At 59.7% G+C, this 19,668-nt stretch overlaps 2 protein-coding genes across 2 annotated transcripts; one reads left to right on the top strand and one right to left on the bottom strand.

Annotated features, from left to right (window-relative positions):
* Window positions 1–238: 238 nt before the first annotated feature.
* Window positions 239–4,012, bottom strand: FGF22 (fibroblast growth factor 22; the record flags this gene model as incomplete). Its single annotated transcript, XM_083880185.1, has 3 exons — window positions 239–506; window positions 747–850; window positions 3,610–4,012. The coding sequence occupies 3 exons, from the start codon at window positions 4,010–4,012 to the stop codon at window positions 312–314; spliced, it is 702 nt and encodes a 233-aa protein (XP_083736311.1). The 3' UTR covers window positions 239–311.
* Window positions 4,013–4,510: 498 nt separating this feature from the next.
* POLRMT (RNA polymerase mitochondrial) lies at window positions 4,511–18,341 on the top strand. The gene is made up of 21 exons (XM_083879825.1): window positions 4,511–4,569; window positions 5,158–5,253; window positions 5,552–6,189; window positions 6,528–6,658; window positions 7,664–7,850; window positions 8,279–8,428; window positions 8,532–8,699; window positions 9,033–9,203; window positions 9,634–9,873; window positions 10,111–10,890; window positions 11,177–11,299; window positions 12,962–13,084; window positions 13,956–14,135; window positions 14,240–14,326; window positions 14,603–14,716; window positions 15,290–15,339; window positions 15,615–15,713; window positions 16,039–16,111; window positions 16,576–16,658; window positions 17,012–17,091; window positions 17,671–18,341. The coding sequence occupies exons 1-21, from the start codon at window positions 4,512–4,514 to the stop codon at window positions 17,718–17,720; spliced, it is 3,681 nt and encodes a 1,226-aa protein (XP_083735951.1). The 5' UTR covers window position 4,511; the 3' UTR covers window positions 17,721–18,341.
* The last annotated feature ends 1,327 nt before the right edge of the window (window positions 18,342–19,668 follow it).

Here is a 19,668-nt window from a genome sequence, read left to right as displayed (position 1 = left end):
GCTTTAATTGGTGCTCGGACACAGACAACCTGCTGGTACATCCCAGCCCTGCAGAGATGCCATTAGCAGATCCTGGCCCCTGCTCCAGTCGCGCTCCCCGGCTGCACCACGCCTGTTCTGCGCCAGGGGAACAGTGGGAGAGCCACAGCCCCACACAGCTGTCTGGAGCATTTGCCTCCCACATCCATCCTCTGCCGTGCATTAAAAATAAAGCAATAAATAGCAAAAAATAGATATGTACATAAATAAAATAACATCTTTTTGTTTGGTTTTTGTTTCCTACAGGACCATCCTGGAGCTGCCCACGGTGTTCAGCTGACAAGCATGGGGAGGAAGTGTGTGGAGAGGTGCTGCCGGCGTGTCTTGCCCCCTCGCTGTGGCCTGCCCTTGCTATTGAGCGAGAGGAACATGGGGCGGCCGCGGTGCCGCCAGTGCAGCGACGCGTAGGTGTTGTAGCCGTTCTCTTCGATGCGCTCCGTGAACTTGCAGTTGGGGCTGAACTCCTTCTGGCAGGAAAGGGAAGGGGGTGAGGGGTGGCTATGCTCAATTGGGGGCCCTAGGACCCCAAAAGTGGGGCAGGGCAAGACCCTGGCTCTTCCCTGGTCCCCAGGGGGCAGAGGGGCTTGGTGGGTGCAGTCCCCTGCTGGGGAGCAGGTCAGGGCATGGGAAACCTGGACCCTGTTCCAACTCTGCCCTGAGCCTCTGACCCTGGTGCAGTCCCTCCCAGGAGGCAGCGTCCGACCTACCGACCCGTAGAGCCTCCCCCGCTTGTTCATGGCCAGGTAGAAGCCGGTGTGCACCGCCCGGATGGCCACGACGCCGACACGCACCGACCGGATCTCTACGATGCCTGCGGGACAGGGAAGCATGGCATGAGCCAGGGAGGGATGGGCAACTTCCCTGAGGGGCCCCTGCCCCAACGCTGGGTCTGTGGCCACAGTGTCCCTCCAGACGGAGGGAGTTGCTGATCCTCAACCAGAGCCAGAGCAGCCAGAGGAACAAGGGCTGCTGCCCAAGCTGGGAGTGGGAGGGGGAACCTCTGATCCAAGGAAGGTTTGATCTTTACTCCTCTCCTCCCCAGGGTCCGGCCACTTCCCAGGAGCCAGGCTGTGCGGGAGCGATGCCAAGCACAACCTCATGTGTGTCCTCCCTTCATTGGCAGCTCTGCCCGTGCATCCATCCCCAACAGTGCCCCGGGGACCTGACCCGCCTCCCGCAGCGCCCAGCCCTGGCACACACAGGGCACCGAGGCTGGCATGGCTCCTGGAGCGCCAAAGTGGGGTGGCAGCGGCAGCACACATCGCGTTATGGTGGATGAAGGCACACGGGCAGAGGTCTGCAGGGGCAGCAGTGCCGTCTGTGGATGCCCGATTGCCCAGGTGCACAAGCGAGGACAAGCGGCCCCGTGCCCTGCACTACGGGCTGGCGGGTGGAGGAGCACTGCAGGACGTGAGGATGGGCCCGAGGGGCGGCTGCAGCCGGGCTGTGAAGCCACAGCTGGGCTGGCGTGTGTGTGTGCCCCGACCGCCGAGCTCCGGCCCGGCCGCTAATGGGAAAGGCATGTGGTCAGACCAGCGGCTCTGGCACGGGAAACACCCAGAGCATCATCAGGGCCCCTGGATTCCTGCACTGCCTCACGCCGACCAGCCCGGAGTGCCGCTGCCGCCCCGCCAGGCACACGGCAAAGTGGGAAGGGGAGAAGAATGTCCAGTGAGAGCAATGTGGGCAGGGCAGCAGGAAGGGCCGGAGCCACAGCAGGATCTACCTATGGGCACCACTGCAGGGGCTGCCCCGGCTGGAGAGGGTGGGAGCACACACATCGTGGGGGCTGCAGCCCCTGGGCAAGGGTTTTATCAATCTCCCGGCGTTGCTGGCATTCCCCGGGCATCACCTGCCTGCGGGAGGCTGGGAGCAGACGGGCTGCATCCAGCACTGGGGCAGCGTGAGAGCTGCCGAGCGTTCGGCTCCTCGGGGATTTTCAAACCAGCTGCTTCTGTGCTGCCACCGGGACCCTCAGAGCCCGGCCCAGGGAAGCTACTGACGAGGGGAAGGGCTGAGTGAATGCCTGTGAATCCGTCCCACTTGATCACTGTCTGAAGCTGCTGCTATTTATAAATTAATTTTGCACTTTTCTAAAAATAACCCCCTTCTGTTCCCAGTGCTCCGGCCGGCTCTGCCGCCCTCTGTTTGCAGGTGCCTGGCCAGTACCTGGTCAGAGCAGCTCCCAGTGCTCCTGGTCTCACACTCAGCCCCAGAGGGGTCCCGAGGAGGCTGGGGCAGATGCAGGGCTGGAGGTGGGGGAGTCCCTGGAAGATCCCCTGCCATCCTAGAGCTGCCAGTGGGGCTGGTCCAGCAGCTTCTGCGAGGGCTGTGGAGCAGAGCCCGCGCCCAGCCCAGGCGCACACAGATAAGCAGAGTGAGCCCCATGTACAGCCCGGAGCTGCTCCGCCTGCCAGGCCCCATGGCCACACCATGGAGGGAACGTGTTGGGGTGCTTTGTGCTGGCACTGTGCCTGGTCGGGACTCCCGACAGCCTCTGACAGCACAGGAGGGTTCCCTGGGCTGGGCTTGGCTCCATGTCCTGTGGCTGCTGGGAGACGTCCTGTGCTGGCTGGGAGACAGGACAGCCCCTGCTGGACCAGGACATGGGCTGGGGGTGCTGCAGCCCCCCTGCCCCAAACCCCAACACCCTGTCAGGGCACCTGGGGGATGCTCAGGCATCCCCCTTCCCCAGTATCCTCCTCCTTGTCCTGCTACTGTCCTGCCAGCCTGGTGCTCCCACGCCTGTCCCAGGGGCTGGGACCCTGATGCACCCCAATGGACGGGTGATACCCGGGCACTGGCAGCCTTGGCTCTTGCTGAAGTCATACAGTGACTGCCAGGTCCTTGGGGACTCTGTCCCTCTGCCCACCCAGCTGTCCCTGTGTCGAGTTCCAACCCGCTCTGCAGGCAGTGGCTGCTCCATGCTCCCCTCCGACGGGGATGTTCTGCTGTCCCACATCTGACAGATGCCCCATTCTGGGACCAGCATTACCGCAAAGCTTCCTACATCCCCTTTCCTCAGCCTTTTCCTCCCACAGAGTGTTAGTGGGGGAACGATCACATCCTCCCAGTCCATGGGGAAGGCAGGGCAGGGGGACATCGTGAACTGGCAGGACGAAATGGGACAAAGGACCCCCGAGAGACCCTCTAGGACACCTCAGCCACTGGGAAAGCAGCACCGGGTCCCCGGGCAGTGCCCCCCGTGTCCGCGCCCCTCTCACGGCTCCCACAATGCAGTGACGGGGGCGAGGGCAGCCGGTGCCGGTTGTGCTGGAGGAGCGGCGTGCCCCGACCGGCGAGAACTGCGGGGACCCGCCGCTCCCGCACCCCCGGAGGACTGGGCACTTTGGCTGAGATTTCCCAGAGGGAAAAGCTGCAGGCTCTCCGGGCCGGGCACGGAGGGGTCCTGTCGCCGACCTGAGGCGCCTCCGTCCAGCCCCCGCCCCGCTCCAGCGCCGGCAGCGCCCGTCTGTGCCGCGGCCCCGGCAGGATCGGCCTCTCGCCCGCCGTGGGCGGCCCCACATCCCGGCTCTCCCCCGGCCCCGTGCCGGTCCCGTCCCTACTCACTGCCCGGCCGCTCCCTCCAGCGCGTCCCCTCCACGCCGCCGCCGCCGTCGATGCGCAGGAAGAAGCGGGTGGCGGAGAAGAGCCGCCGCCAGCGCACGTCGCCCTCCAGGTGCCCGTAGCTGCGGGGGGGCCGCCGGCCGGTCCCGGTGGCGCTGCCTGGCCCCGGCCCCGGCCCCGCCAGCACGGCCAGTGCCCCGGCCAGGCAGGCGGCGATGGCGGCGGGGCCCCCGCGCCTCATGGCGGCGGGCGGAGGGCGAGCGGCGGGCGGCGGGCGAAGGGCCATGGCCACGGCGGCGACCGGCGACCGGCCCCGACGGCGCGAGCGGCCAGGGATGGGCGGCCCGGGGCGGGGCGGCGGCGGCGAATGGGCGGAGCGGGAGCTGGGGCGGCGCCTCCCATTCATAAATCCGCGCCCCGACGGCCGTCCCAGGTCACCGGCCGCAGCCACTCGCCTACGACGGCGGGGTGTCCGGTTGGAGACCGCACACTCCGGTATCCGCCCTCAGCCGCGATGGGCGGGCAAGGGACGAGCGCCGCGGGCACAGTGTGGGGAGAGGTGGACGGCGCGGGGCTGCTGTGGCCCAGGACCTGCGGGCGGTGGTGTCCATCTGCGGGCCGACCCGAGACGCGCCGAGCTCGGCCCAGAGAGGCGCGGGCCACCCGGGCTCCACCGTGTTCCGCGGGCTCCGCCGCCTCCCGGGCCCTCCGCCGTGTCCCGGGATCCGCGCTCGTCCCGACCCACCCCGTCGGGGCCGCCACGGCCGCCAGGGGGCGCGGGGCGCGGCCGCGCTGCACTGTGGGAGCTGTAGTCCGGCGCGGCGGGACTCGCACTCCCGGCATGCCGTGCTCCGGGGCGGTGGGGTGGCGCACGCGCGGTGGCGCGCGGCGCGCGTGGCCCGGGGATGTCGCTGCTGAGGCTGCGGGCGGTGCTGAGGGGCCCGGGCGGGCTGAGGGGGCCCGGTGAGCGGGAACGGGGGCCGGGGGCGGGCGCGGAGGGACCGGCGGGGCACAGAGGCACCAGGGGAGCATGGAGGGACTGGCGGGGACAGGAGGAGACCGGGACACGGCCCGAGTGTGCAGACGGAGCAGGGCCAGGACGTCCCATAATCTGTGCGTTCTGTGGGATACACCTGGAAGATGGAAGGGTCTTTTTGCTTCGTGAGCGCCCCGGGGGTAGAGTCGGGGCTGTGGAAGTGCTGAGGTTTTGTTACTGTCCAAAGGACTGATACGGGGGCTCTGGGTCCTGTCGCAGCTGTGGGATCGTGCCCGCCTGCCCTGGGGGTCTTGGGGTGCTGCCACCCCGTTCACAACGCTGGGGTTTGTGTTGTCCCTGGGGTCATGTTCCTTCTGAGCCTGTGGTTCCAGGGGGTGAGGGGTGTCCCTGTCCCTTCTGCCCCCCTATGCTGCTGCTGCTGAAGCAGCAGAGCTGAGAAACGTCCCTGGCTCAGTGTCCAGCTGGGGCCGTGGGGCAGAGTGGGGAACAGGGAGTGCTTGAGGGAGTGAAGCTTCCTCTGACCCCCACATCTTTGCGTTCTGCCTGCGTGGCAGGGATTCCGTGGAGAATCTTCAGGAGTTATTCGTCTGCCAGCACCAAGGAGAAGGCAAACAGAAATGGCACCTGTGAGAGGACAGAGCTGCTGGAAGGTGAGTGCTGGGAGAGCTGCAGTGAGCAGACAGCAGTCAGACCAGCCTGAGCTGTGGCTTTTTCCCTGGCAGTGACACTGCTGAGTTCATGGGATGCTGGAGTGGGCCTCAGCTTGCAGGTAGATCTCAGAGAAACTGTGGTTGGTATCTCTGTCTGGGAGTGGGACTGGCCAAGGAGGGAGGAAGTTCTTGCATGAACTGTTTTTTCTGAGTATGATCCTGGTACTTCCAGAGTGAGGGCAGGACAGAGCCTTCTGCTGTGCCTTGTCTCCCATCACCTCTCTCTGTTTCCCACTAGTGCTCAAAGCTCGAGCAAAGCAGCTCCAAGGCAGTAATGTCCCAGAGGTGACTGTCAACAAAGTGGAACTGACTGCACTGGACAATGACAAGTACCAGGAGGCTGTGGCCCCTGGCCCCAGGGAGAAGCAGCCCATTCCCAGGGCACAGGGTGATGGCCTGACCCAGTCCAGCAGTTGGGCCAAAAAGTTGCAGAAGGAGATGTACGTGGAGCAGCTGAAGATGAAGCAGGAATTGCCCAGTGCTGCCTCCCAGCTGGCTCTGGAGAGCCAGGCCAAGCTAGAGGTCAGCACAGAGACCAAAGCCAAACCCAAAGCAAAAAGCATGAAGAGCCCAAAAATCCCAGAGAAGAAAGCAGCCACTGCTTGGAACCAGAGCTCTGGCAGCCCCCACATCAAGCCCACGGTAGTGGGAATGAAGGAAGCTGTGGAGCTCAAGAGGCCTCAGAGCATGGCAAGGGACAGGAATAACCAACAGGTCTTGCAGCAGACCGTTCAGTCCAACCTGGAGTGCTTTGTGTACCTGCAGCAGTCGGAGGAGGCCGAGAGGTACCTCCTGCTGTGCCACAGCTCTCCGGTGAGGAAGAAGGTGATAGATGTTGGTGCCTACAACATTGTGATGCGCAGCTGGGCCAGGAAGGTACGGAACTGTGGGGGCTCCGGGTGGGAGAGGGGCTGGCTCATGAGGAAGAGCCTCCAGCTGGTTTTACCTGTGGCTGTCACTTCAGCAAGTGCTCAAGCAGTGCTTCTGGCAAGGGGGACTGGGCTGGCATGAGGCCACAGATCTGTGTGAGGTGGCTTTGAGAGGAAGAAGGGAGAGGGGAAGGGGTGGGGTAGACATGACAAATCTGAACAAGAGCAGAGGAGCATGTGACTTTGGGGCTGCTGGTGTCAGTGTCCACAGTCTCCTTCCCTTCTCAGTGTCCACAGCCTCCTTCCCTTCTCAGTGTCTACAGCTCCTTCCCTTCTCACCTGCAGGGCTGCTTGAATCGCATCGACCGATTGTTTTCCATTCTGGAGTCCTACGGCCTCAAGCCCAACTTGGAGTCCTTTGCAGTGGCCCTGGAGTGTATGGGCAGGAACCAGTCGTCTCCCAAAGCCATCTTGAGGTAACACCTGCCTCAGGTGCTGCTGAGCCTCGGGGGCAGCAGTTTTCCACATCCCGTGCTTGGAGAACTGGGAGATGCAGTGGGTTGGGGTCAGGAAGGGCTGCCCCTTCTGCGTGCCCACCTGGATGCTCTGACACACTTCTTGTGGCCAGATTTTGGGATGAGCAGAGCACCCTTCCTGCCACCCCCAGCTGCTGCTGGGAGGTTGTGCACAGAGAAGGAGATGTGGAGGGAACAGGCACTGTTCCCCCCAGAGCTGGGCTGGGGGAGGTCCCAGTCAAGGACTCCTTACTTTCACAACCATCCCGGGCATTTCGCTCTTTCTGGCCCCTCCATGGCTGCCTGGTGAAATGGCTTGGCTGTTTTTATGGCACTTCTGTGGAGTTTGTCCTTTTTGGCAGGTTCAATCACACAGCTAGTTCCTGCAGGGCTCTCCAGAAGAGCTTGGTCAGGAGATTCAGGTAGATTTCATGGAGCATAATGGACAGGAAAGTGTCAGTGCTAAAGTGAGCAGCTGAAAGGGCCCTGGAAGATCCCACGAGCTGGGCCTAGGGGCAGTGCCTGGGACTGGAGGCACAGCCAGCTCCTCTCCAGAGGATGGAGAAAGCTTCTGATGTGCTAGTGCTGAACCTCAGGGATGGATCACTGGCCTCTCTGTCCTTTGGCTGCTGACAAGTTCTAGATGCCTTCAAGGGAATGTCTTCAGTCAGCTGACTGAGGGGGCTGGCAGTGACTGTGCTGGACGGTGTGGGAGCTGTGGCAGTGCAGCACAGGCTGTGGGGCTGCCTGTGGGCAGCTCGGTCCCGCAGTGGCCGGAGCTCGGCCTCCCTGCCCAGGAAGCTCTGCAGTGGTGCAGGCTGAGGGATGGACACCTGATCCCTGTAAGCTGAGGCGGGTGACCTTGTGGGACAGGCTGTGCTGAGGCAGCTCCTGCCCTGGCAGCTTCTGTACAACATGCTCAGGCCCTTGGGGAAGATTGAGCCTGTCCTGTCTGCCCCTCCTCAGATACCTGCAGCAGCTGAACAGCAATGGCTTCCATGTGGATGAGCTCTTCCAAAAGTGCCTGTTTGAGGAAGATGGGAAGGAGATGGTGCTGTGGGCCATCAGGACTGTCCAGCCCAACTACCGGCTGCCTCCTCCACCCAGCCCCGAGATCTGCAAGTCTTCTCTGCTCCAGGACTTCTATTCCAGAGTAAGCCACAGCGCTCAGGGAGGTGTTGAAGCTGGCCAGGTGGTGTTCACAGGTGTTCTTAGATACAGCCCAGGGGAGGGCTAAAAAGGAAGAACTTTTTAACCTGATCTTTGCTGAATAGCCCACACAAATCGTCAAATGAATGACATTGCCAACAGCCTTACAGGGGAACAGCAAAGCAGAGAGCTTGCAGGGGGCTGGAGATGGCTTCCATACACAGGAGGGAGTGCTTGGGGATGTGCTTGGCTGTAACACAGGAGAAGAGCAGCCTCTGGGGTTTGTCTGCCAGAGATATCTGGACCCAGAGGTCCCAGCAAGATGCTTTCAGCTCAGAATTGTACCATAAGCCTCTTGCAGGAAAGCTGGGACAATGAGCACAGCTTCTCTTCCTGCCACTTTTGGCACTAACTGCCTCTCTCCCATTGCAGGAGACAATGGTGTCATACCCCAAGCTGGATTTCTCCACGAAGGAGCTGCAGGAGCGCTTCCAGCAGCAGCTGGAGATGGAGCTGAAGACCACCATAACCATTGAGTCAGTGGAGGCAGCCAAGCCCCTGACCCCACAGGCTGTCAAAGCGGTAAACTCAGGGCTCTGGGGGCAGCCCTCAGGACCTGTGGGTCCATGAGCTAAAGAGGGGGCAGCTCGTGCTGAGCAGCTCCCTTCCTTCCTTTTCCATGCAGCGTGAGCTGCTGGGCACCCTCCGCTCCCAGTGGCACGACGCCATCCTCCAGTCCCTGCAGAATTCCAAGCGCAGCATGGCCAGGCTCAAGAGGATGTCCAAGTACAGCGTCCTCTACCCCTACCTGTGTCTGCTGCCAGATGAGGAGTATGTGGACATCATGATGCAGGTAGGAGCCTGCCCTGCCCTCACAGCAGTGGGGCTGGACTATCAGCCATGGGGCTGTCATAAGGTACTAATATCCCACTTGAGCCAGCAGAATTGGAATTTCCTGAGAGTTTTACCAGGTTATTAAGTTCAGGCTGACTGCTCCCTCTGCAGAGCAGCCAGAGAAATCCATGCTCTGTCCTGGTTGTTTTTCCTTCCTCACCATCTGCTCAGTGCCATGGAAATCAGCATCTTCTTGTGCTCCCTGCACAGCAGCTTTAACCCCTGCTCTGTCTCTCTGCCGTGTCTCTCCGTTCCTCCTTCCTAAGACCCTTTTTGCCTTCCCCTTTCCCAGATCCTCAATGATCTGTCTCCACAAGGTGAATCCCTGGCAGTCTTGGCCAGGGAGTTGGGCTCCAAAGTCTATGACAGGTACATCATCCAGAGGAAGCTGCACAGTGGCCAGCTGGAGAAGGTGCAGAAGGTCTATGAGAACTACATCCAGCTGCTGGCAAAGGACAGCCAGGTAGGAGCCCTTGGAGCCAGGTGTCCCATGCAGGAAAGCTCTGGGCTTTGCAGGGCAGGAAAGGACAAGAGGGGAGAAAGGGGTCAAAGCCACTGCCCTGGGCACCACAAGGATCAGGTTGTTCTCAGAGCTGAGTGCTCATAGGGGCAGGTAGGTCTGCCATCTGGGCAGGAGGGACAGGATATTGTGGGAACAGGGTGCCAACATAGGGATGTGGCAAAAGGAAGGACTTTGTAATGCCACTGTTGCTGTTCCCACTGTTGGACTCACCCCAGCCTCCTCAGCCCTCTTTTCCCAAACACCGTTATGAAGGAGGACCTCATCAGGACACAAAGATAAGAGAGTCCTTCTCAGAGCCACATCCCAGGTAGATAGATCCCGTACAGCAAAGCCCCTCCAGCTGACTCCATTTTCTCTTTCTACCTCTCAGCCTGAACAGTACTTGCCACGGGAGTACTGGGACAAGATGGTGGCAGAAGCAGGCTTTGGGCCTTCCCTGAACTTGAGGAACTGCAGCTGGCCCTGTGCGCACCTCCTGCGCCTGGGCATGCACATGCTGGAGCTCCTGGTGAAGTCTGTCAAGGTGCCCAGGAACATCCTCAATCGTCGCCTGTCATCCAAGCCTATCCCTGTCCTCTACCATGTCTACTCCTTCTACAGTAACTGGCAGGTGAGCCTCATCCTGGGAGCTCTGGGGCTGTGCAGGGTACCCCTTCCTCAAAATCAGACCCTTGCAAGGCCCTTTTCTGCCCTTGCTGCCATTCCTGCTCAGGGATGCTTTGAGGAGCCCTTGATTCTGTGTGGGTGCTCTCCTTACTTGGCATGATCCTTATGGAATGCCTGACTGACCACAGGCTCTTCCACACTCCACCAGCCCTAATCCTCTGCTGCTGATCCTCCTCTCCAGGTTGGGCTGATAAAGCCCCATCCCATCTTCTCCCAGCTTGTGTCAAACGCTGCAGAGGCCACGCTGACCTTCAGCTCCTCTGCCATGCCCATGCTGTGCCCCCCGGTGCCCTGGACCTCCCCCAGCTTCGGTGCCTTTGTCCTCAACAACACCAAGCTGATGCGCTTCATGGATGACACCAGCTACCACCAGCTGCTCCTGGAGCAGTGTCCCCTCGTGAACCTCCACCCCGTGCTGGATGCCCTGAACCAGCTGGGCAACTGCGCTTGGAAGATCAACCAGCCAGTGCTGGATATTATCATCTCTATCTTCAATAACAAAGGGGACGAGAAGCTGGACATCCCACCGCCCCTCTCTGAGGCTCCCAAGCCTCCCACTGCTCCTGGGCATTCTTCCACCTGGAGCAAGTCCCTCAAGCACGAGCTGTTCCTGTGCAAGAAGAAGACTGCAGAGATGCACAGCCTGCGCATGGACGCGCTCTACAAGCTCTCCATCGCCAACTACGTCAGGGACAAGGTGTTCTGGTTCCCTCACAACATGGACTTCCGTGGCAGGACTTATCCATGCCCACCTTATTTCAACCACCTGGGGAACGATGTCACCCGGGCCATCCTGCTGTTTGCAGAGGGGAGGCCACTGGGACCAAAGGGGCTGGACTGGCTGAAGATCCACCTCATCAACCTGACAGGGCTGAAGAAGAAGAACGCCTTGCAGGAGCGGCTGGAGTATGCCAATGAAATCATGGAGGACATCCTGGACTCGGCTGACCACCCGCTCACGGTACGTGGGAGCTTCTGGGAAGTGAAATGAAATGGAAATCAGAATTGATTTTGAAACAAAAACATTTTGAAAGATACACTTTTGAGAGGTAAAAAGGGAAAAAGCAATGCAGAAATTCTTAAATATCTGTTCCTGTCTGAAAACACGATGAAAAAACTAGGGAAGTGGAGGTGTGGGAGGAGGTGCTGTGCCCAGCATATCCCAGATGCTCAGAGGCTCCTGGCTGTGATTTGAGGGGCACAGGAGCACTGCCTGCTCCCACCAACCTGTGCTTTCTCATTCCCAGGGCAGGAAGTGGTGGATGAACACCGATGAGCCCTGGCAAGCCTTGGCATGCTGTATGGAAATCGCCAAAGCCTCGAGGTCCCCAGATCCAGCAGCCTACATCTCTCACTTCCCGGTTCACCAGGTAGGAGCCCAGCAGATCCTCATGGCCCGTGTGAGGCCCAGTGGGGCAGGAAAGGAGCATCCAGGTCTCCAGGGCTGCAATCCCTGCTCCACGTGGCTGGGTTTTCTTAGGAATGGGAGCACAATGTTGGGCATCTTGGCAGTAGAACTGTGGTGATTTGCTGCTGCCTGCAGCCATCCATGAGCCAGTACAGCTGAGGGCTGCCTCACTTCCCTTGGCTCAAGCAGAGCCCAGCTGGGAGATCGCTGGCAGCTGCCACAGGGTGAGAGCCAGGCCAGTCTCACCTTCTGCAGCCACAGGATCAGGACTGGAAGTCAGCCCAGCAGGACAACACCTGGCTGTCTGGAGTACTTGGAGCTGTGTTTTGGGGGCCTTTGCTCCACTCCTTTGCTCCAAGGCTGGAGCCAATATGGGAGGTCTGGAACTCTGAGGAAGGGCACAGGGACAGAGGTGGTTGTCCCCCACCTTCAGTGGCCTGTCACTGTGTGCCCTGTCCCTGCTCAGGTGCTGCTCAGCTCCCTGAAGGCACCTGTCCTCCCTGGCTGCACAGGGACAGGGTTGATAATGGCCATGGGTGAGAGGTGGCTGCTCCTTTCTCTTTTGAGGAGACTAAGTGGCCATGACTGAGTGGGGAGGGCAGCAGTTGTTCTGCCAGTCGTGATGGTCTGGAATATGCATGAGACAGTCAGGACTGATATTTTGATGACAACAAAAGATCAAGAGAGCAGCTGGGGGTGTATGGAAGGTGCAGCTAATGAAAAATCAGCAAGGACTTCTTCTGGAGGGTACCAGAGTTTTGTTCAGCCTGAGTCATCAGTGCTCAATTACTGGAGCCGTCAGGTCCTGGCACTGCCTTTCCACACTGCAGGGAGTGGGGAGAGGGTGCAGGAGAAAGGAGGTCCTGCTTGAGGAACCTGACAGCCCTGGGGTATCTGTGGCTCCCTGGAACAGGGAGAGCCTGAGCACAGGGGTCCAGGAACAGCAGCACATCTGTGAGAAACACTGCTGCCAGTGCTGTCTGGGGAGGAGAACCAAGATCTTCATGCACCATCATTCAGGTCCTGTCTGTCTCACCCAAGCTGCTCTTGGTTCCAGGAGGGCTGCAAAGGCAGCTGCTGTGGCAGACACTCACCGTTGCCTCTGATGCAGCTTTGGGAAATCTGAGTGGGACCTGGTTTCTGTCAGTGGGATGTTTTCATCCGTTGGCAGTGCAGCTGGCTGGAGCTGCAGAGCCAGCTGGGGCTTCCTGAGGGATCTTTGGCTTGGCCTGCCTTTTCCTGCCTCTGATCCCACTGCTGAGGTTGTTTTGACTGCTGCCTCTTGGGGCTGCTTTTAGCATCCCAGATGTATTCGGTGTTTTCACAATTTTCTGGTTTTCAGTGTTGCCATCAGAGTTTCTGATGTCTTTGGAAACCTGCAGAGGTGGTGATGGTGAGGTTTCTGTTTTTAAACTTCACAGATCACAGTAGTTAGGGATGGACCCAGGCAGGAAATCTGGCCAGAAGGCCAATGGTCACTGCTGGGAGATGATCACTGCTCTGAAGGGTGGGGGGTGGAAATAATGACCATGTGAGCCCAGGGTACCTGTGCATGGGGAGGGGATGGATGAGCAGGGCTCTGTCCAAACCATAACTCCTTGTTTCCCTCATGCTCTTCCTGCAGGATGGCTCCTGCAATGGGCTGCAGCACTATGCAGCTCTTGGCCGGGATCTCAGTGGCGCTGCCTCCGTCAACCTGGTGCCCTCTGGGCTCCCCCAGGATGTCTACAGTGCAGTGGCCCAGCAGGTGAGGCACAGTGGGGACACATGGGGTCCTTCTGGACCTGCCGCCTCCTCTTGGTGTGCACAGGGTGACTCCAGCTCCCAAGGAGAATGGTGGGGATGAATGTGCAGGGTGTTGGGGGGGCATAAGCTTGGCAGAGACAAGGATACTCTGTCCCAGAGTGGATCTGGCTGGAGATCTGTCCTCACAGAGGTGGCTGTGAGAAATCCCCTGGGATTTCTGCTGTCCTCCCTTGTCCTGAATGAAGCCTGGGAGAACTGGGCTGGAGAGGTGGAAGAGAGCAGAGTGTGTTCTTCATCTCTTGGTCACAGCTGGCTGGCCTATGGGTTATGAGATTTTTTTCCTTGAGCTGTGTTGGAGGGAGCAGAGAGAAATTCAGCCTTGGTTCTGCTACAAAGTCTTTGGTTTCTTTGGCAAGACATGATGTGAAATTTGCCACTGGGAGAGCGCTGAGAGGCTTACTCAGCTGGCATTGGACCCTGCATCCCCCCTCTGGGTCTCAGCAGGTTTTCTCCAGGCAGCACCACACCAGAGGGCAGGAAGAGTTCATGGGGGTGCTCAGTTATCAGCGTGGGGCTGGAGAACCCAAGTTCTGAGACACAGTCAAGCTGTGTCCTTGTCCCAGCTGGCACCACTTGGGATAAGGGACAGTGCTGAGGCAGCAGGGAAGGCTCTGCAGGCACAGTTATCCGTGCTGGATCCCTTCAGCAGGTGCCTTCTGTAATCCAGGGTGGTGAGAATGGGCTGCAGGGATTCTGATGGGAGCCTGAGCCAGGCAGTGCACAGCTGGGAGGGTCCCACAGGCCACAAGCAATGCAGGGGGCTCAAGGCAGCATTGGTCATGCCAGCACTGACTCGGAGGCACTGCCCTCAGGTGGAGGAGTTCCGGAAGAAGGACGCTGAGCGGGGGGTGAAGATTGCCCAGGTGCTGCAGGGCTTCATCAGCCGCAAGGTGGTGAAGCAGACGGTGATGACGGTGGTGTACGGGGTCACCCGCTACGGCGGCCGCCTGCAGATTGAGAAACGCCTCAAGGAGATCGACGAGTTCCCTGAGGTAGCATTCCTGTGTGTCCCCCCCTCCCTGGATCCTGTCACTTTCCTCTATGTCTTTGGCTGTCCCTTTGCATGACTCATGGCTCTGCCTCTGGTCTGTGCCAGGAGTACTTGTGGGAAGCATCTCATTATCTGGTGAAGCAGGTGTTCAATGGCATCAAGGAGATGTTCTCAGCAACTCGAGATATCCAGGTAAGGAGCCTGTTGCCCCTTATCTCCACTTTTACTTCTTCCCTAGTCCATTCATACACAGACAAGGGGATGCTCAGTGGGGAGAGATGGCTCTCCTGGCTCCTGGCCCAGAGAGGATGCAACTGCCCCAGGGCAGAGGTGTGGGTTTGTGCCAAACTCCCCAGTAAACGCTGGACTGTCACAGTCTGTGGCAGGAGAGAGGGTGGCTTTTACTGGGAGGGGATGGCATCTCCCAGCTCCACACTGACTCCATCTGCTTCCTCCCCTCTTCTGAAGAACTGGCTGACAGAGAGCGCCAAGCTCATCGCCCAGTCGGGCCGGACGGTGGAGTGGGTCACACCACTGGGGCTCCCCATCATTCAGCCCTACTATCGCTCCAGGGTCACTGTGGTGAGTGTCCAGTGTGAGATCTCATGGCTCACCCTCCCTGTGCCATGGTGGGAGCAGGGAAAACACAGCCGGGCTAGGGCCTGGCCGGTTGGCATCACTGCTGGGTGAGCCTGCAGAGCAGGTAGGATCCCTGTGTACAGGCACATCCTCCAGCCTCATGGCTCCCTGCAGAGCCTGGAGTGTGTGGGTGGGCTGGTGAGGAAGCTCTGCAGCTCCATCCCACTCAGGCAGCTGGGGCACGGGCCGTTCCCCGCTCCGAGAGCCTCCTCAGGGCTCGTGTGACTCAGTCTCACTGCTGTCACCTCCCACGTGCTGCTGTGCTGACTCACAGCCCCCCAGCCCGGCTCCAGCAGCCCTTCTCACCCAATTCACCCTGCGAGGGTGAAGGGGTTCAAATGTCTGCCAGCACCCTCAGGAGGGGAGCTGGGCAAGGTGTCACTGGGCAGTGGCAGCTGCTGTGGGGCTAGGACAGCCTGGAAGGCACAGTCCCCTCTCCAGAAGAGTGGGGCAGTGCCCAGCCCCCTGTGCTGCCAGGGAGTGCAGAGTGACAGCTGGTCCTCTCTCTCCCCACAGCTGGATTGTGGCATGCAGCGCTTGAGTGTGAAAAATGCCAACAACAGCCAGTAAGTACAAAACCACGGCCTGTACTGTACCCTTGCTGACCCCAGCCTGTGCTCTGGGAACAAGGCCTTCCTATCAGGGAAGCTGTCAAGAAGTGCCAAAGCTCCTGTTATTGCTGCTGAACTGCAGAAAGCTGAACAGAGCAGCAGTGCCTTGGGGCCCTTCAGGGCAGCCCCCTCACCCCCAGGCTGGGGTGGCACTGCCTCTGTGCCAGTGCTGTCTGTCATCTTTGGCCCAGAGATGCCCCAGCTCCTCTGTGCTCTGCTTTGTCCTGCAGGAAACCTGACACTGTGAAGCAGAAGAATGCCTTTCCCCCCAACTTCATCCACTCTCTGGACTCCACACACATGATGCTCACAGCACTGCACTGCCTCAGGTAGGAGTGGCCAGCTGGGCTCTCAACTGGCTATGCCCTGGCTCAGGACTCTCCTGGGAGAACACTGATGGGGCAAGGCACCACATGGGACTGAGGAGTCCCTGGTGGGAGGGTATTTGGGGTTCCTGGCAGAGAAGGAAAGGACGCAGCAGGGCAGGAACAGGAAGATCCTGGGATTGGCCACCTCCCTCAGAAGAGCTGCTGTGCAGGGACTTCCCCTCTTGTGTGGTCCCTGCTCCTGTCCCAGCCAGAGGTTCCACATGGAGTAGGTCCAACACACAGAGGGGTCTCAGCGCTGCTTCATGGCACCTTTGCCTCCTCCCAGGAAGGGCCTGACCTTCGTCTCGGTCCACGATTGCTACTGGACTCACGCGCTCACCGTGGATGTAATGAACCAGGTAAAAGTGTCCTCCTGGTTCCCTTGAGAGCAGGATCTTGCTGATCTGTGCTCTGGGCCCATGCCAGGCCTCGCCTCCCCTAGGCTTTGCTCCATAGGCTGATTGATTCACCCGGGTGAGGTGAACCTGGGATGTTTGCTGGCGGTCACAGCTGGTTTCCTGGTGCCCCATCTCCTCCCACTCTGCAGGGAGCCTGTGGGGGAGAATCTATGGAAACAGGCACTAAACACAGCCCTGGCAGAGCTGGTGCCACTGCCCTGCCCTGGGTCCTTCCCAAGGGCTATTGTGTTTATGAGGGTCAACCTCTGCTTCACACATCCCCAGGCTGATTCCCTTCACCCTTGTCTGGCAGCCCCCTCTTTCCACTCCTGCTGCTTCCCCTGCCCCTCACCTCTGAGCTGTCACTGGGGGAAGGAGGGAAAACACCTGCTAAGCTGCCCCTCACTGTTGTCTCCCTGGGTCAGGTCTGTCGGCAGCAGTTCGTGGCTCTGCACAGCGAGAAGATTCTGCAGGATCTGTCTGAGTTCATGCTGGAGAAGTATTGCAGGTATTCCTGACCTGTTGATTTCCCCCCCCCCCCACCTCCTGGAGGTCATGTCCAGATGCTCACAGGTTGTGTCACCTGTTTGGGGGTTGCTCTGGAGGGAAGCTGTCCTTCCTTCTTGCCTGACACCCAGATCACCGTCAGTAGCTGTGTAAAAACCAAAGGCTCTGCACCCTCTTGCTGCAGAACCTGGGGAGGGTTTGGCAGCCTTATGGCCTGCCCTGGGTTCCTGCTTTCACCCTAGGCTGCGTGATCTGTTTTGGAAGAGCTGAATTCCATTGTCAGGGGCTGCACTAGGGAGCAGAGGAGGGTGTGCCTGGTTCCAGACAACCCATGTTTTATTTGCTTCCTTTTAGTTCGTCCAGTTCCAGCACAGAGCCCATAGCTCATTGGCAGAAGAGACTGATGGAGCAGCTGTCGAATGTCCCCAGGACAGGTAGGAGATGGGACAGGAGCATGCAGAGCACAGGAGTGTTTGGGAGACAAGGGGAATGAGATGGAATGGTCCTCAAAACCACCAAAAGACAAAAAACTGGAGCTGTCTCCTAGGATCAGGTTTCCCCTCCTATGCTGGCCTGCACAGCCATGGGCCAGAGCACTCCAGCACGTCCACATTCCCCTGTAGCATTCTTGTGAGTGGTCCCTGCCATCCTCGCTGAGTCCCTGGGATTTCCCCCAGGCTGACCCAGCTCTTCCCATCCTGCTCTTGTTCTGCTCCCATCTGTTTCCAACCATGAGCATTTGCTCAGAGATGGGAGTGAGGGACTCAGCATGGTAATTGCCAGGATCTAGATGATATACATGCAATGGGATTAAGGCAATTAGTTTAACTCCTTCTAATCCCTCAGCCCTGTGTCTGCCAGGCCATCTGGCTCTGCCTGACCTCTGTGTGGAGTGCCCCAGCACTCCATGGGCAGCACAGACCAGGGACAAATCCTTCATACACTGAAGCCACTTCTCTCCCCGTGTCCATCCCCACCTTGCTCTCCTCTGACCTCTCCTTTGCTCTCCTCAGGTGAATTCAACCTGAATCAAGTGATGGATTCCACATATTTCTTCAGCTGAGCCCCAGCAGCCCACGGGGCCCTGAGATACCTCTGCACCTCCAGCCATGGTGGGCACTGGTCTGCAATGCTCTTCTGTCCCACATCTCATGGAGAAGGAGTTGCAGCTTCCAGCCCAGTGAGAGTCCTGCCTCATTCTGAGGTGCTGGGGCAAACTGAGACCCTGCTGGAAGCTGCTGGTGGGGGACAGGGGCTCTGCACTATTTGCTGTCACTGCCTGTCCCAGCACAGGGAAAGGGCACCAAGCCCTGCAGAGGGTTGCAGCTCTGGGCTGGGGAGAAAGGGGTGGCAGGAAGCAAGGGTGGCTCCCCTCAGCCCTCACCCCAGTGCTGTGAGCACTGTCCTTTGCCTGGCTGTTGCCTGTCCTGGGGTGCTGTATCTCTCCTTCCCTCTCAGACTTGGAGGGGCAGGCAACTGACCTGGCCACAGCAGGAGCCCCAGCCCTGCTCTTGGGCACAGGGCAGGTGCTGCTCTGTGCTCTGCTCCAGCTCTGGGCACTGTCCTCACTCTCCACAGCCCAGCCTCTACAACTCTTGACTCTCATTTCCAGGGATGGGTTTTGCTGCTGCTCACTGGGGCTCAGGCAGGGAAAACCACTAACTTGGGGGTCAGCATGTATAATATTGTAAATAAAATGTTTTTTGAAATACAAGATGGGACCTGTGTTCTCCTCAAAATCTTTGCCTGAAGCCTGTGAGCTGCCTGGGCTCTTGCCTCACCTTGCCAGGAGCACAGGGAGGTGGGATTGCTGCTCCCAGCCTCTTCTGCTGACTGGTTGGGCTTTGGCTGCTCACAGGGGTGTCACATTCTGAAAATGCTTTTGTAGCAGAAACATGGAATTGTGCCAAGTGCAGCTACAGTGGGACCTGGACTCTCACAGGGGCCATCTGCAGCTTTTACCAGCCAGGAGCCTCCTATTCTCACTGGACTGTGGCTTCCCAGACTTCTCCACTGGGCTGGTGCTGGAGATGGTTGGCACCTCACAACTGGAGCTGTGTTTGGCCCAGCTCTCAGCTGTGCCCTATAACCACAGGCTCACATTCAGCCTGCACCCAGCTTCTTCCTGGCTGCTGCTGGAGCGAGGGGAAAGCTGCTGGCAGAGGCTTTTCACCTTGTGGCTTTCCTGGCAAGGGAAGCAGCTCTTCAAAGGACAAAGCTGTGTCCCGCAGCCTGAGCTGGGGCTGTGCCCGGTGTTCCGGCTCCCGGGGCCGGGCACGAGGAGCGGGAGGCGCGGCAGGGAGGGGGACGGTGGCAAAGAAGCAGAGCAGGAGTCGTGCGTAGCTCTGTCAGCTGCTGACGTTTATTGCACAGGATGGGCTGGATGGGAAGGTGGACGCTTGGAGTGGGGCCCTGTCCCTCCGGCTGCTCGGCCGCAGGGTGCCGGGGCTGGTACATTCAATGTGGAAGGCTCCAGAGTGCGAGGCAGCGAGGCGCACACACACACACACACACCTGCACGCACCCACACACGCGCACACACAACACACGCACAGGCACCTGGTACACTCGGTAGGTGCCTGCCCCAGCCCCAGGGCTCGGGCTCCAGCGCCTGCCTCCGTCCTAGCGCTGCCTATGGGGACGCGGGGCCGTGCTCACCCCCAGCCCCGGAGTGGGGGACAGTGTGTTTGTGGGTGCTTACAAGCCTCAGGGCGACCATCCCTCAGACCCTTCCCAACTTACCTCCAGTCCTGGACCATCACCCCCTCGCCTTGGGTCTGTGAGAGGGGCGCAGGGACACGCGCGGCGCCGGGGCTGCGCCGACAGTCCTGCGGGTCACACACAGGGATGTGTTCAGGTCAGAGATATCATACACTGAGTTGGTCATGGCGAGAATGCAGCTGTGGCTTCTATGGGCAGCCGGGGAGGCCAGGGGGCAGCGGGGCTTCGCCGCGGGGAGCGGGCGACAGGGTCAGACTTTGGTCGGAGACGACACACCCGGGGGCCCAGCC

The sequence above is a fragment of the Zosterops lateralis genome (assembly GCF_965231275.1).
Source record: "Zosterops lateralis genome assembly, chromosome: 29".
In the NCBI taxonomy this organism is placed as follows: Eukaryota; Metazoa; Chordata; class Aves; order Passeriformes; family Zosteropidae; genus Zosterops; species Zosterops lateralis.
Note: the sequence above shows the minus strand (reverse complement) of the source record. Positions and strands in the feature narration are given on the sequence as shown.

Excerpts from the sequence above, each read along its gene's own strand:
- POLRMT (XM_083879825.1), top strand. The coding sequence starts at position 4,512 with ATGTCGCTGCTGAGGCTGCGGGCGGTGCTGAGGGGCCCGGGCGGGCTG. Across the intron at positions 9,874-10,110 it reads CCTTCTACAGTAACTGGCAG|GTTGGGCTGATAAAGCCCCA; the intron begins GTGAGCCTCATC and ends CCTCCTCTCCAG. Across the intron at positions 15,714-16,038 it reads ACAGCACTGCACTGCCTCAG|GAAGGGCCTGACCTTCGTCT; the intron begins GTAGGAGTGGCC and ends GCCTCCTCCCAG.